Below are 16,146 nucleotides of genomic sequence, written 5' to 3' on the forward strand. Positions count from 1 at the left end.
TAAAAAATTAAAAAAAAAACTTAAAAACACACTTTTCTCAAAGGCAACGCTTGAATTGGTGGTTGGGGAGCTCTTCTTTTCACTTTAGGTACATGTTTCAGTTTGATTCGTTGAAATTCAGGTAAATCACTTGAAATAGATGATCTTTTAGAATCCTCTGAAGAGGAGGATGGTTCTGCCATTTTTTTTTGTTTGCTTGGTTGTTACAATAAAGAATTTCTTGTTGGCAAAAAACTACGTTTTCCTTTCACGTTTTGTTTTAAACAATGGCGCGGCTTGTTTGTTACTAAATCAAGCTCAAGCTTAAAGGTCAATAGTGAACCTCCCATATAACTAAGACGACATATTCATAACAAAAAGAAAAACAAAAATCAACAAAAACACAAAACAAAAAAAGTTATTACCAACAACAAAAGATATTCAATCGATATCAATAAAAATTTAAACAAAATCCAATTATAAACAAAAAGAAGGAAAAGACAAAATTTCAAATAAACAATTCCTTGGCATTATGGTGAGGTTGGAACCATGGTTGTGGTGCTAAGTTGTATGTTTGTCTGTATGGGTTTTGGGTTGGTTTGGCTTACCATGGTTGAGAATTTTAAAGAATTATAATTCCAATGAAAATGTACACAAAAAATAAAAATAATAAACAGAAGATTTGACTTGTTGTTGATCTTTTGCTTGATGCCAAAGTTTGTATGAGTCGTTCTTTTTAAGCTTTACAAATGCAACTGATCACTAAAACCATACTCGAACCCTGCTGAAGTGTTTGAACGAGCTCAAACTGTTAAGCCAAAAAGAAAAATAAAAAAAACTGAAACTGAAAAAAGGTTAAGAAGACAAGCCCATGTGCTGGACGGACACAAACGACAACTGTTACTTGGCCCGCAACGATGACGACGATGTTATTGTGGGCCCAAACCTCAAAGTAGACGTCAACAATAACAGCAACAACAAAATGCATGCAAAAAATCCAAAAGAAAACCAAAACAAAGATCTATAAAAACAGTAACAACACGTTAGCAGTAGCAACCAAAGGTACAGATTTCTGTGGGTTTTGTTTTCTGTCTGTCGTCATTTAAACTAATGTCAGTTGGTCAACCCCAACAATATAAACTTTAAGTTGCTGTTGCTGTTCCTCCATATGTTTTTTCTTTCATTTTACAAAATTCATTGCGCTTGGTTGGTAGTTTGCTTCCACAACCAATGATTGTCCACATCACAAGCTCTTGTTTTGCTGTTAACGGAAATCAGTGGCTAACATCAATGCTTTAAGGCCCATTTAATAGCCAAGCACCTAAACAAGAAGTGAACAGAAGAGCTAACGACGTTAGGTCATTGAGCATAGAGCAGATGTTAAAAATCAAAACAAAATAAAAAGGAATTACTAAAAAAAGAATAGGGTAACATATTAAGAGCAATGAAGAAGAAAAAACAACCGTTGAAAGTAAAGACTCATAAATATTGTTTATATAATGACGTGGTAGAATTGAAATAAATTGTGGGTGAAATATTCGTGAGTTGTTTTACCCAGCGAACACAAAATCGTAAAATAAAACGTGAAGTTGTATTTATAATATAACCGGTTTTCGGGAACTCCACATAAATGCTACACTTCGGAAATGTTTTAAGGAACATACATATGTTATTTGGGTTGATTTTGTTGTTGTTGTTGAATTTTCAAGTTCTTTTATCGAAAGAAATGAGCTGAAATAGCAAAGAATAGACGACATTTATGACCTCTTATGTCACGCCTCAAGAAATCGTGACTCATGTCTTTAAATTTATAATAATAGCAGCCATGTTTTTTTGCACAACAGAATCTTATTATTTATATTAGGATTCATATAAAAGTTAGAAAATGTTATTAAGAACTTCACGGTGCGCCTCACAGTGCTTCAGGAATTACTTTTCCTGGCCAAAACTCCAATTTTTTGTCGTCACCGACTGTTAATTTCTATAAAATAAATATAAAATATTTAAACTAAGGAAACCAACAAATTAGGTCAAAATATTGGAAGGTGCGGGCTTTTTTTTTCGCAATTTTGGAATTTACGCTATTTTGCATATTTCCGAAGAAATAAACAGCTATTTATCTGAAACTATAACAGATCCCAGCAAAAATTCGGATCCGTAAGTAATGTAAGTTATGAGTATGGTGGCACAGAGCTAGTGTGTCCGACTACAAATCAGAGAGTTGTGTGTTTAACGCTCACCACCGGCAGGGTACTTTTTTGTTAAAAAAAAAAAAAACCAATGAACCCTTGGTCGTGCACATGTAAACATTGATACAACCCTTAATGTTCATGTGCGTGACCGAGTGTGTAGCGTGTTAGGCTACAAAGCAGAAGTCCGTGTGTTCAAATCCAGCAGATGGCGAAATGAAAAAAATAAAATAAAAAATTTGAAGTGTGTTGAAATTGAAAACAAATTCCACCGCAAATGTTCTAAAAATAGAAAATATAAGTTAAAAAACTTATAGCTTATTTTTCAACTTCCAGTGGCCATAAAATAACTAGTTAATCTAGTGGTTATATTGGTCATAGAATAACTGGTTATTCAGTGCGACATGCCCTTGTTAAAATAATGGGTTAGTAAGGGGATTTGTAAGTAGTTACGGCTGTCAAAAGTCCCTTACAAAACCCATTATTTTGGGAGGATTTTTTTATTTGCTGGGTAGGTAGAATTGTTGTCTTTAAGAACTGTTTCAATAAATTACCGCAGCGTTTACACGAAGTGAGCTATTTTATTTTTCCTCATGTACTACATTTTAGTGAAATTCCTCCTTTAGTGGACTAGAGCCGCTTTTAACAGAATTATGCCCGAGAGTGTCCCCTTTCAGCCCATATATACTTATGTACCTGTCCCGTTCTGTCGGTTTAACAACAATTTTTTAAACTTTTTGAAATTACATTGGTAAAAAATTGTGTTTTTCCATACTGTATAATGTATATGCTTTTTTACACAAATGGTCATTTATTTAATATATGAGTTTTTATAAGAGTTATATCAAGCTTTTTGTAGAAAATTAACTTATGTTGAAACTGAGGTATGGGGTATTGTAACTCGCGATCAGTTTTACTATACCATAACTTTTGACCGCATTTCGGTAAAATAAACTGTTTTAGCCCGATTCACCGAGGGGTTTCTTAAAATAATAATTTGAGCGGAAGCTGTGGTCGTACTAATGTAAAAAAATCGGAAAAAATCGTTGAAACAAACGAGTTTCGTTATGTTATTTTCCAATTGGTGGTTTTACAACACAATGTAGAGCTTATTGCTCAAAGGAGAAGTTAAAGAGTACACTTCAGAGTTGAAGTGTCTGTATGATTTTTTAATATATCCACTGTATCTACCTCAAACGGATGCTGACATTTTGAAACCTGAAAAATGGGGTTTTTTGAATTTTTGCTCTAATCGGGACGCGCAGCTGGATTTCCCTAAAAGCTTATTATTTGATTGTAGTACTCGCGATTTCGCATTTTTTAATGTATAACATGAGAGTGTAGCTCTCACAGGATCACAGTAATCTGCGCCCAAAAACGAAATTTTTGTGCGTAAATTTTTCTCAAAAACCTATTTTTTTGGTTTAAAATTTACAAACGTCATTCGATTTCCGTGGAAACCCGCGTAAATTTAGTTTTTTACGTTCTGAATCTAATAAGCCACGACGCGTAAAAATCCACCCACTATATCGGCGGATATGGTACGCCTCAAATTTCGAAAATTTGCAAAAAATTATTTTAAAAATATCGCATATTTAAACGCGTTTTGGATGTTTCAGTTCTACTTAAATAAATAGATCGATACGCGTGTTTAAACTGCGCGATATTTAAAAACTCTCGTAAATCCAGAGATACAATAGATTTTTTCTAAAAATTGAGTGCGATGCTACATCCACAGTTCTTGATGGATCGCATTGAAACAGGATAGAATGATGTATTTTTTAATGGTGATTATTGAAATCGGATGCGCATAAAATGTAAATGAACTTCGCGGAAATTATGACCATTTTACTGTATTTTGCACCCTAATATGCAGCAGATGCTACATCGTGGCCGCCAAATAGAATTTGACAAACTGTACATCAAATAAAAGGGATTGATTCGCTGTGTTGGAAAATCGGATGCGCATCGTGTCATTTTCATAATTACGCGGTTTATGTGCGTCTCAAATGTTGTAATATTCAATATAACATTATTTTAACGTTATGCCACAATTGGAATTCCTTGTGATTTAATATAAGGTTCTAATAATATTATCCAATAGGAAAAATATAAGCGAAAAATTTGTTACAACGGAATATCATCATTATTACGTGAAATTTTGACGAAAATGCCGAAGAACTCAAAAATTTTTTCTCCAACTCTTCCTATAAAACCATAAAAAAATAAAATTAATTTTTTCGTAATATTTTCTTCATATGTTTGCAAATAACATGAATACTATAGCTCCAACCTTCACAACTTAGGTTTCATTTTATTCCTCAGAATGCACTATAGGTCAAACGGGCCATTTTGTTGGCCAAAAGTATTAAAGTTAAAACAAGTATTTGGTTTAAGTTGATATAGCGTTTTTAGATTCAGGGAGAAAAATGGAACAACGTGGGCCAAAAAATTAACCCTTTATGGACCACAAACACAATTGGTACCTTAACCCTTTGGGGACAAAAACTGGAAGGTCTTTTATTTGTCTACAGAATTGAAGGCATCGACGTCCGATAAGTTCAGAAGCTTTTTTGTTGTGTTTCCTTTTAGTTTTAATGTGAATATGACTTAAAATTATTACCTTGAAAATCCCACAACATGATGGGACATATTTTGATTATAACTGTATATATTTATAAAAGATTTGTACATAATTTGACTTTAGAACACAGCAGAATGATGTAGACTCCAATTTGGCTAACATTATTTGGTAAGAGGTCTAACCCTGACTTCAAAAAATCAATATTATAGAAAATATGGTAACCTAAAAAAAGTTGTATAATTCTTGTCGAGCAAATTTACGCAAAACCACATAAAATTTTCTGCATTCGGCACGAGTTAATGAACCAATTTTAATTTTCACTTTCATTGCCGAACGTTGCCGAGACATTAAAAGCGTACTTAACCTCAAAATGTTCTACTTTCTTCGAAAATTCAAAGTTAACACCCATTTAATAACTATTTATACACATAAATGATGCTAGGAGGGCATTTTTGATAAATAGATATCGAATACTTTCTAATCAAATCGTTACTTATGCTAATATTGTGATTTTGTTTCACCCTGAACGTGTACAAGTAAACATATTTCGTTAACAAGTTTTCAAAGATATTTGGATAATACATATTTGGCAGCCTGCCATGTAACGGTATAATTTCTCATACAAAAACAAAATTTATTTGTATTATATTTGAAGTGTTTCTTACAAAGTAAAGTAACACAAAATAAGTGAAAATACAAAGTGCGAAAACTGAATTTTGGCCAGTAAAATGGGCTGTTTGACCTATAGTGGAATGTCTGGATGCAGTTATAATTTTTTTATATATTTTTCGTAAGTATGAGCGCTATTGTCTCAAAAATATGTTTGTAAATACGTGAAATTATTTAACAAATTTGATTTTTCGCGAATCCATTGAGACTTTGCGATTATTTTTTGCATCATCGCAAAGGTTACGAATTCAGTTAACGATAATAGGATATAACAGCGAACTATATTAAGCTGCGATTTTTTTAGAATTTTTTCTAATTATCATAATTAAAACGGTCATATCTTTTGCGCGCAACGATCAAAGTTAGTATCGAAAACAGATTTGGAATGCTGATTTTTTTCTTAATCTATGTACCAAAAATCATTGATGCAGCATCAAAAAATTTTTTGATTTTTTTTGAAATGGAAAAGACAATTTTAGACATTTTTCCTGATATGAGTTTTATGAAAACCCATGCGAAATTTTTTAACTTTGGAAAAAATTTAATTTTTCGAAAAAACAATTTTGAACAAATTTTATAATTTTTTTCGGTTTTTAATGCATTGGAAAGCATTATTAAAATATCTCTATCCGTTCAAAAGCTACAGAGTTTTGACCAGAAAAAATCGATTCTGAACCACTGCGCTTCTGAAACAACTTTAAATGGAAGGTGCTTACACCTGGGAAGTTTTTGCGGATTCTGAAACTAATGTTCATAGGTTAAAAAAATCAAAAAACAAAAAAATCACCTGTGCGATTTTTAAATAAAGTTCACACTTTTAGGGTTTTTTAGGCTTCCACGAATTTGTTTGGAAACCGCAAGCCGTGTAAGCTGTAAGCACCTTCCATTTAAGTTAGTAAAGGCGCGCCGTACGTGACTTTTATATCTCAAATATGGTAAAATTTAGGAAAAGGTCCTAAAAGTCAATCTTGTAGAGAATTTTCACTGTATATCCAGATAGATTCCTGATTTATCGAGTTGGGTAATCTAGTTCCCGCTGTGGATTTATCTTTCTAGTTCCTTTTCCCAAAAGGTACTAGTTCCTTAATATAGTTCCATCGTCCCCATTAGTTCCGACACCGATATAGTTCAACAATTTTTTTCTCTTTCGTTGTTCTTTTTTGTTTTCTTCTTTCCAAATAGTACCGAGACCGAAATAGTTCAACGTTTTGTGGGTTATTTAACACAAAAATAAGTAAAATATATAAGAATTGGATATATTTCCAATAGTTCCTTGGAACTAGTTAGTTCCAGAACTACACAAGTCTACTGATTTACACTCAATCCCACGGCAGCAGATTCTTTCGCACCGGATTGAACCGAAACCATAGTGTTTCGTCCAGCGGCTGCCAACCCAGCATCAAACCCATGCTTCTACGTAGGTTTTAATGCTGCTACAACAACAACAACTGATTTACACTTGTCATGTATTCATGGGGTAGAAAATATAAATTCGAGTAGGTTATCGAGATATGAAGGTATATTTTGTCCAATACACATTTTGGTAACAGAACAAACATTAAGGATTTTTTTTAACGAAAAAATCTCGGAATGCTTTTTCGAATTTTGTTTTCTAATCTTTAGCGACCAACCTATAAAATAAGTAAGAAGAATCAGTCCGTTTTGCCTACAACTAAATACCTTCAGCCTAATTAAAAAAAAAAAACAAAAACAAAACAAGTAAAAAAGTATCAGTCGGCTTTGCCAACAGAGATATACCCTCAGCCTATGTGAATTAAAACTTTCATCTACGGTCAGATCGAATGTATTTGTGGTATTTTCATTATTTTGTGGCCTTTTTTTGGACATTTGAACTTGGCGACGAAAATGTGGATTAGGATTAAAGTTCAAAAGTGTTGCAGAGGAGGTACTTAAAGGAATGGACCGACATAGTCCATTATGGAAGTGGATCTTATTTTGGAAGTCATATCTTTTCGATAGATATCGCGCCCACTAGTCATTTCAATGGGTCATCATATAACTTATGGACCAGTATGCCAGGAAGCATGGACTTGTCCACGGAAAACATAATACCGTTGTAAGCAGGACAAAAGCGAACAGCATCGGCATACATTTCCAAAGGATCTTCGAACAGACCTTAAACTGCACTTAGACACAAATGTTGAACTTTTGTGGAGGAGGTACCCTTAGGTACCTCCATTTTAGAAGTTAAACTAAATTTGCTCAAAATATTAGGAGATCCAAAGTTTGGACCAAATTTGTTCAAGAGATATCGTGCATACCCTTTACGTGAAAATTTTTAAATATTCGGGGGAACTACCGGAAGTTGTGGACCGGTATTGCCTATCTTCGAACTGAAAGTATGACAAAATAACAGGAAGGCCAAATTTTGGACCAAATCGGTTAGTTCGAGAGTTATCGTGCTCTTCAGCCACTACATATGGTGCCATAGGCTTTTTCTGACACCTTTCGGGTAGTTTTCTCAAGAAGTATGGACTTGCCCCTGAAAAAAGTTTTACCGTCGTAATTGAGGCAGCGAATGCAAGTTACTTCAAAACAATCAAAGTGAATCGAGAACAGGTCCTAATGTGAACTTATCCGTAATTTTGTGTGATAGGTACCCAAAGGAGTGGACAAACATAGCACGGTGCTCTTGAAACAATTTTAAATGGAAGGTGCTTACACCTCGGAAGTTTTTGCGGATTCTGAAACTACAATGTTCATAGATGAGAACAATCAAAAAACAAAAAAAAAAATCGCCGGAGCGCTTTTTAAATAAATCGCGATTTAAGTTGACATTTTTAGGGGTTGTTTAGGTTTTCTCGATTTTGCTTAGAAACCACATTTCCTATCAAAATGGGACTAAAACAAATGTTGTACCTATGAAAATTCTCTACAAGATCGACCTTTATGGTATTTTCGTAGTTTTTACCATTTTTGACATATAGAAGTTCAACTTGGGACAATGCACTGACTGTATCGCCCCCTTATAAAACAATGTCATGTAGGGTGCGCCTTAACTAACTTTTGATGAAAACCGCTTACACAGGGAAAGTTTTTGTGAATTCTAAATCAGCAGTGTTCATAGATGAGAAAAATCCAAAAACAAGAAAAAATCGCTGTCGGGGTTTTAAATAAATCGCGGTCAAAATTCACATTTTTAGGTGTTTTTTAGGTTTTTACGATTTTGCTTGAAAACCGCAAGTCCAATCGAAATGGAGCTAAAGAAAATGTTGTAGCTGTCAAAATTCTCTAGAGGATTGACTTTATCATTTGTTCCCAGCTTGTACCATTTTTGAGATAAAGGAGCTCAGTTTACATTTTTAGTTTTTTTTTGTTAGGGTTTCGCGAATTTGCTTGAATACGGTAAGTCGTATCGACATGTGACCTGAGAAAATTCTCTACAAGACTGGCTTAAGTAACTTATCCTTAGTTGTAACATTTTTTTTCGATATATAAGTTTAAGTTGGGAATTTGCAGTCATGACATTGTTTTATTAGGGTGTGATACAGAATTGAATTGAATTTGAATTGTCCCAATTTGAACTTCTATATCTCAAAAACGGTAAAACCGACGAGAATATCATAAAGGTCAATCTTGTAGAGAATTTTCATATCTACAACATTTGTTTTAGTCCCATTTTGATAGAAAATGTGGTTTCTAAGCAAAATCGCGAAAACTTAAACAACCCCTAAAAATGTCAACTTAAATCGCGATTTAATTAAAAAGCGCTCCGGCGATTTTTTTTGTTTGTTGATTGTTCTCATCTATAAACATTGTAGTTTCAGAATCCGCAAGAATTTCCGAGGTGTAAGCACCTTCCATTTAAAATTGTTTCAAGAGCACCGTGATAGTCCATATTCGAACCTAATCTATATCTGATAGATATATTAGGATGTGTAAAGTATGGACCAAATCGGTCACTCCGATCAAGAGTTATCGTGCGAACAAATTTTCCGAACAGTTTTGAACTTTTGTGGGGGAGGTACCTGAAGGAGTGGACCGATATGGCTTATGTTCGAACTTAAACTATGTTTGGACCAAATATTACGAAGACCAAATTTTAGACCAAATCTATTGATCCGTTCGAGAGTTGTCTTGCGCTCCAACCACTACACAAGGTGTCATAGGGGTTTGTTTGCATCTTTCAGGTTATTTTCTCAGGAAGTATGGACTTGCCCCTAATGAGACATGTATCGTTGCAACTTGAATTCAAGTTGCTACAAGAAAAATCAAAGAGATTTGCGAACAGGTCCTAAACTGAACTTTTCCGAAATTTTGTGTGGGAGGTACCCGAAGGTCTCTATCTCACGGTATATAACATGGCGATCTTACATTATCCGTTCACACACGTCTTATTTTTTTCTGGCATAACACCCGTTTTGGACGACCCTAACGAATTTATTAAACCAGTTTTTCACAGTGATCCTATATCACTGTCTGCCGGTTCTTCACTTCCCATTCGATCTACACCATATTCAACAGTAATTCAGAATATACCAATTGAAATTCATAAATTCGATTTGAAATATAGGAAATACCAATTTAAATTTGCAACTAAAATCATGACGGAAAATTTGACTTTTGCTAACCTTTACTTTATATCTTTCTTCTTCCGATTGAGACCAACCTTCCAATTGTGACCAACGGCATAATTTACAGCCATTGATAGATTATATGATTTCCTCCACAAATCATTGACCATATTACTAATTGCGAAATCAAATAACTTTTTCTTTAAGAAAATGATCACCTTACCCTGATATATCGACATAACTGAAAAGCATTTCTCCAACTTCTCTCTGATTTTTTTTTTCCATTGATCTAATTAAATGTTCCACATTTAGTCAGGTACAACATGTTTATTTTTTAAATTTATCCTTTATGACAGATATGTGGGGGCATTTCTTTTGCCTTATTTTTATTGCGCTAAAATGTGGCTCTTCATTATCGCCATCTATGCCAAACTGTCTGTATGTCTGTCTGTCTGTTTGGCGAAATCGGCAAATGAATTCAAGTGCAACACTCACAAATTTAGACCGCAACTCACAATTGTCTCTTCTTAAATATGCAGACGACGAATGGGTCTTTTATTTTTTGGTCGGCTAAAGCAACTACGACTACTCCTTGTGGCTGCTGCTGGCACTTCAAAATCCACTTGTTGTCATTAACATTGACATTCGTTACGAGATAAGCCAGAGTTGGTTTTTTGCACAATTAAAAAAACAAATAATGGGTTTAAATGGGTTGCTTGGTGGCTGGTTGGCCTACCAGAGATACAAGCAGAAGTGTCTGGCAACTTTTCCGATGCAGAACCCATTTATAATCATCAAAAAAAGTCATGCCGTGACCAGTTATGACCACCTTGTTTTTTAACTTGTAAAGTGATAAATTTAAATGGTTTGCTTGCAATTGAATGACGATGATTCTAGTTTTGCCTACGTAAATATTGAATGTGTGTTTTGTTTCGTTTTTGATTCCGTGTTAATATGTTCTCCTTGAAAATATTTTGGAAGTACATGAAAAGTGAATTTTATCTCTTTCTTAAAAAAAAGAATTTAAAATTTAAGTCAAGCCACAACTTTCCTTTTAAATGCAAAAAAAAAAAACAAATTGACCAAACAACTAGAATTGGGTTTTTATTCTTTGCGGTTTAAACAAGTTTTACAGTTCTTCACTTCTGTTTTTCGGTTGTTAAGCAAACTGGTTTTATGTCTAATCACCAAATGTTTTTACGCTTGCCAAAAATATATCCAATACTTTAAAGTACAATAGGGTAAAGAAAGCGTAATAAAAAGAATGATTAAATTTTCTTCAATATGTCTATAAAAGAGTTATGTTACGACAAGTGTCTGAAGAAAATTTTCTTGAGTGTCGTTAAAGTTGGAAAAGAGAGGGAAAGTATAAGACTTTGTTTTTGCTAATTCATCATGGAAGATATTGAAAAGTATACTTCAACTTTTAAATGCTAGCTCTGACGCCATCTATATTTCAACATTGTAATGGGGTAGTTGTCCTAAGGGCTAAATTGGTGAGCATACTTTTAGGGGGAATATTAAAATAATAACAAAGCAAGCAGACTTCACTTAGATCTAGAACTTACTGATGTGATCGGATTAGCAATTTGCCTATAAAAGAGTTATATGACTACGAGTGACTGAATATTTTTCTGAGTGTCATCATTCTCTAACAACAACAACCTTTTTATTTGCTTCACTGGAGAATACTCCAAAAGTATACAAACCCAAAATGGTACACATTGTATGTATTACAAATATGCTTGTCATGCAACAATAAACGTATAGGCATATATGCACAAAAGAACTATGGCAACAACAACAATTTATGTCAAACCACAGTTTTTTTTTTTTTTTTTTTTTTGTTATTTTGTCACAGATTTGTCTGTTGTATATATGAATTGGAAAAGTTTTTAGTTTTATTTTAGTGTACATTGTAGAGCAACGACACCAAAACCGCAATTGCTTCTACTTGTGCCGGCCTGCCATTTTTTACTTGGCCTAAATGAAGTAGTAAAAGGCAAGCCGCCACCAACTCAGCAGCAATCATGTAATAATACTTATGCTCCAAATAAAAAGTTAAACCACCAAATACTGTTACCACAAATCCATAGCAAAAAATAATTCCAGTTATTTTATAAATGGATGATGGTATTATTATTTGTGAAGTCTATTTTTTTCTGTTGTTGATATTACGCAAAATATAGTCATCAGCGAGATGTTCAGTTATTGTCACAATTCCGCATTGCAAATAATATCTGTACTATGGAAAATTACATTTACAGTTTGTTTTAGTAATTAAGTATTAGGAAGTAATGTGACGAGAGTGAAAAATAACATTAAACGGATAAAATCTTTGGGAACATACGCTGAGAAAAAAATGCTATTTGTAATTTATAGTTAAAGATAATATTATGTATCGTCATGATACTGATTCTTCGAACTATTCACATTTAATGCGATTTTTTTAATAAATTATATACAAAAGTGTTAGATGCAATCCGTCACTTAGAGATTATTAATGCCTTCAACATAAACTAGAATTTTGAATTTTCCCATGATACAATTTAAGGAAATTCATAAAAAATTTTGATACCAACATACATACATTCTTTTAATATTTTAAATTTTCTCTAAAAAAATGACAGATAGGTGGTTGTATTTTTAGCATGAGCTTCGTTCCCGTACTTTTTAATAGTAAAACTCGTAAAAGAGAGAAAGAGAGAAAAATTGTTGTCACAAAAAAGTTTTTTCAAAAAGTTCGGGAACGGAAAAATGGAAAATACGTCAAAAAAACTGGAACAAATGTCAAAGTCGGCGTATCAGCCAATCAGACGCCGGCAACCATGTTACTATTTTTTTACTCGCCCAAATTTGTCGTGTAAAAAGTTTTTAAAGAGAGCGTTATTCCGCGCCATTTTTGTTTAAAGAGAAGTGAACATTTTACAACTTTTTTGTGTACGGGAACGCTTTTTCGAGTAAAATGTGTAAAAGTCGTAAAAATTGTAAAAACGTTTTAGTTCTGGAACACAGCTATTATTTTTATTGCTAAACTGTGGCTCTCCATCATCGCCATCTATGGCATATTGTCGGTCTATTTGACGAAATCGGCAAATTAATTCAAGTGCAATACTCACAAATTTAGATCGCAAGTCACAAATGAAAATAAATTTCAGGATATTCGTGTAAATGTTGCACGAAACAGAGAAAATTATCCTATAGAATCACAATATGGGGCGAATACTAGAGAACGCCATCTATATGTCAATGTTATTATTGATCTGTGAATAGGTGGATTTGCTTAGATATTAGCGCTTTAAGGGGTTAACTCTAGTTGTCAATTTCAAAAAATTGAAAAAATATTAGCTTATTTCGAAGTACATGTAGTATTGAATATGCTCCAAAAATGTCAAGTCGATCGGAGCAAACTTGGTTGAGATATGAGCATTGGAACGGTACAATTTATTGTGATTTGTATGTAGCATAAAGACTTTAAACTTCGGTGCCAACGAGGTCTCGAATTGACCGATCTTCATATAGTTTGGTGAGCTTATTAAATACATAAAAAGCGGGTCCTTATGCGAGACAGACTTTTTTAAAAAATTTTTTGTCCGATTTTTTTTTCCTTGAAATGGAAATTTTGAATATTACAGCTCAAATTTTTTTTCAAAGCGCATATTTTACAATTCTGTTTCTCTTAAAGACAAGATTATTATACCCTTGCAGGCGGCAGCCTTAATTTGCATTAACTGCCTTCATTAAAATTAATTCATGCATTATCCACATTCTTAATGCACAAAATCAAAGGGAATTTAAACTGAATTTAGGTATTTCAATATGGCAATGCTGTAAAGGAGAACCCATATTCATGTAGGAGAAAGAGCATATTCATGCTCTAAAACACAATTGGCATTGCAAATAACAACAAAACAGTTGTTTACCAGCAAACAGTTGCTGTCAGGTTAAAATTGTCGTCTGTCAGGTTAAAATTAAATGCACACCATAAAGCAAATTAACGTTGCCGTCTGTCTAGGGTATTAGGTTCTTAAAACGCCCACAAAAATATATGAAGATCGGCCCATCCGTTTTCGAGCTATCGGTGGCACCGCAAAACGCTTTTACAAATAATGCTTTCGCAGGTAGCCATTTGCCACAAAACTATGCAATATTTGTCAACAACAAAAATTCTAGACATAGTTAAAGATGTGCTCTTACAGGTAGAAAAAATATCTGCTTAGAAAAAATTGGTAGTTTCTTAAAAAAAATTATGAAAAATGAGTTTTTTGGTCTGCACCTACAGTGTCATGGGACGCGGTATTGTAGCATCCACTAGAAAGTTATGTAACTCCAACGAAGACTAATAACCAAATTTCAGTCATTGCGGTTGAATAATGTGGATAAAACTTTCAAAATACCGAAAATGGGGGTATCGTACTATCGGAGCTAAAAGAAGACGTGGACCTATTTTTAAAAATTTTTGGTCGAAAATTGTATGCCCCCAATGAAGAGTAAATATTAAATTTCAGTCATTTCGGTGCGATATTGAGGCACAACCTTCAAAATAACGAAATTTGGGAGGTACCCTTCCGTGGAGGCTACATGAAACCCTTCAAAATACCGAAAATCGGGAGGGATCGTTCTATAGGGGCTATGTGAAAACGTGGAACTATACCGGCAAATTCCAGGTGGGAAGTTTTATACATCAACGAAGAATAAATACTAAACTTAATCCATTTCGATGAGACATTGAGGCCACAACCTTCGGGAGTGACCGTTCGTTGGGGGCTATATCAACACGTAGATCGATATAGTCCATATTCAATACCATCCAAGGAGTGCATTAGCTCTATCTGAAATATTTGCGAACTGTATCTTGATTTCAAGAGACAGACGGACGCAAGGGACTGTCGAACTGATAGACATGGCTATATCGACATAGAATTTTATGCTGATCAAGAATATATAACAAATTTAAAATATACATAAATTATGGTGGAGAATATAACAAGTATCAGTCGGTTTTGACAACAGACTGAATTGAGACTTTCCTCATTAATTATATCTTGTATGTACCCCTTCGTGTGTGGGCCGATATAGTCCATATTCTAACCTGGCTAGAAGAACTATTACGATTTGCAAGGTTAGGACCAAATCGGTTACCCCCTTCGATATATATCGTGTGAACCATTTTAGCGAATTTGGGGTGAACCGATATATATTTAAACTTTCTAATGAATGTTGATGCACAAAATATATGACCAGTAGTGGGATTCTCTAATGCATTTTTGGTTACCGACCAAAATCGGTAATATTAAAATACTCATAATTTCGGTAATTAGCGAACTTTATCGGTAAGTTAGCAACCATCTTTATTTTGGTTGGTCGGTAAGATCTACCGACAGCAACAGTGTTGCCAACTTCTATTCATAATTTTGAGTTTAATTTTACCATTTTTTTCGGTAAACAAAAAATGCGTTAGAGAATTCCAGTACAGGTTCCTAAATTCTTGTGGTGCTGGCAGAACTCAAAAGACAAGAAAGAAAATTGTAGTCCTAAACTAAGAGCGCTTTGGTCTTACTTAGTTGTTTTTAAATAAATTAAATCCAATTATTTTTTTTATGCAATGAATTCGGTTTCTTGTCATTCTTTAAAAGCTTTTAATAATGGCCTTTGTTTGTGGTTTCTAAAGTTAAGGCGGTTCAAACTCAGACTCACTCGTTTTATTTAAAAATTTACAATTCTGGTTAAGATTTGGTTATTTGAATTAAATGACAGCTGTTGCTACTGTAATTAGCTCACATTACATCAAATTAAACAAACTCAACATTCAGTAATCATCATTTAAAATAAATTAAATAATATTTTGCGGTTATTTTCTTTAAATAGAATTTTATTGGTAATAAAGGTATTTAAATATGTTGGTAAATGCAAAATTATTGATAAAATGACAATTATTTGCAAATACCATTATGTTTATAACCTCAGCATTTATGCTATCGAGGGTATATCACGAATATTGTCAATTATTTCATATTCCATTTCAGAAAAAAGGGATAAATTTTTTTCGCGCTACATGAACGATTTTTGGTATGTAGGTTAAGAAAAAATTCCAAATGCGAATCTGGTCGGGAGCCAATTTTTGGTTTTTGCGGACAAAAGTTATGGCGCTTTTATTTCGCTTTTTAAGAAAGAAAATATTATAAAAACG

The 16,146-nt window shown here is 33.5% G+C and overlaps 1 protein-coding gene across 50 annotated transcripts in view; it reads right to left on the reverse strand.

The window, feature by feature from the left end:
• tmod (tropomodulin) overlaps positions 1-16,146 on the reverse strand; it is a 484,472-nt gene that overhangs the window by 38,082 nt on the left and 430,244 nt on the right. For 4 of the 50 annotated variants that reach the window (XR_012409096.1, XR_012409093.1, XR_012409071.1 and 1 more), the window contains exon 1: positions 33-288. The exons of 45 other annotated variants lie outside the window; for them this stretch is intronic. Coding sequence is in view for 1 of the 5 variants with exons in the window: in XM_073961001.1 (XP_073817102.1) it covers positions 33-182 (150 nt within the window). In the remaining 4 variants the exon portion in view is untranslated. Of the gene's footprint in view, positions 1-32; positions 334-16,146 lie in introns of those variants that run through there. One more of the 50 variants, XR_012409094.1, reaches the window with a different exon arrangement.

Source organism: Musca autumnalis, unplaced genomic scaffold (assembly GCF_047663935.1).
Source record: "Musca autumnalis isolate F117 unplaced genomic scaffold, ASM4766393v1 scaffold_1, whole genome shotgun sequence".
In the NCBI taxonomy this organism is placed as follows: domain Eukaryota; kingdom Metazoa; phylum Arthropoda; class Insecta; order Diptera; family Muscidae; genus Musca; species Musca autumnalis.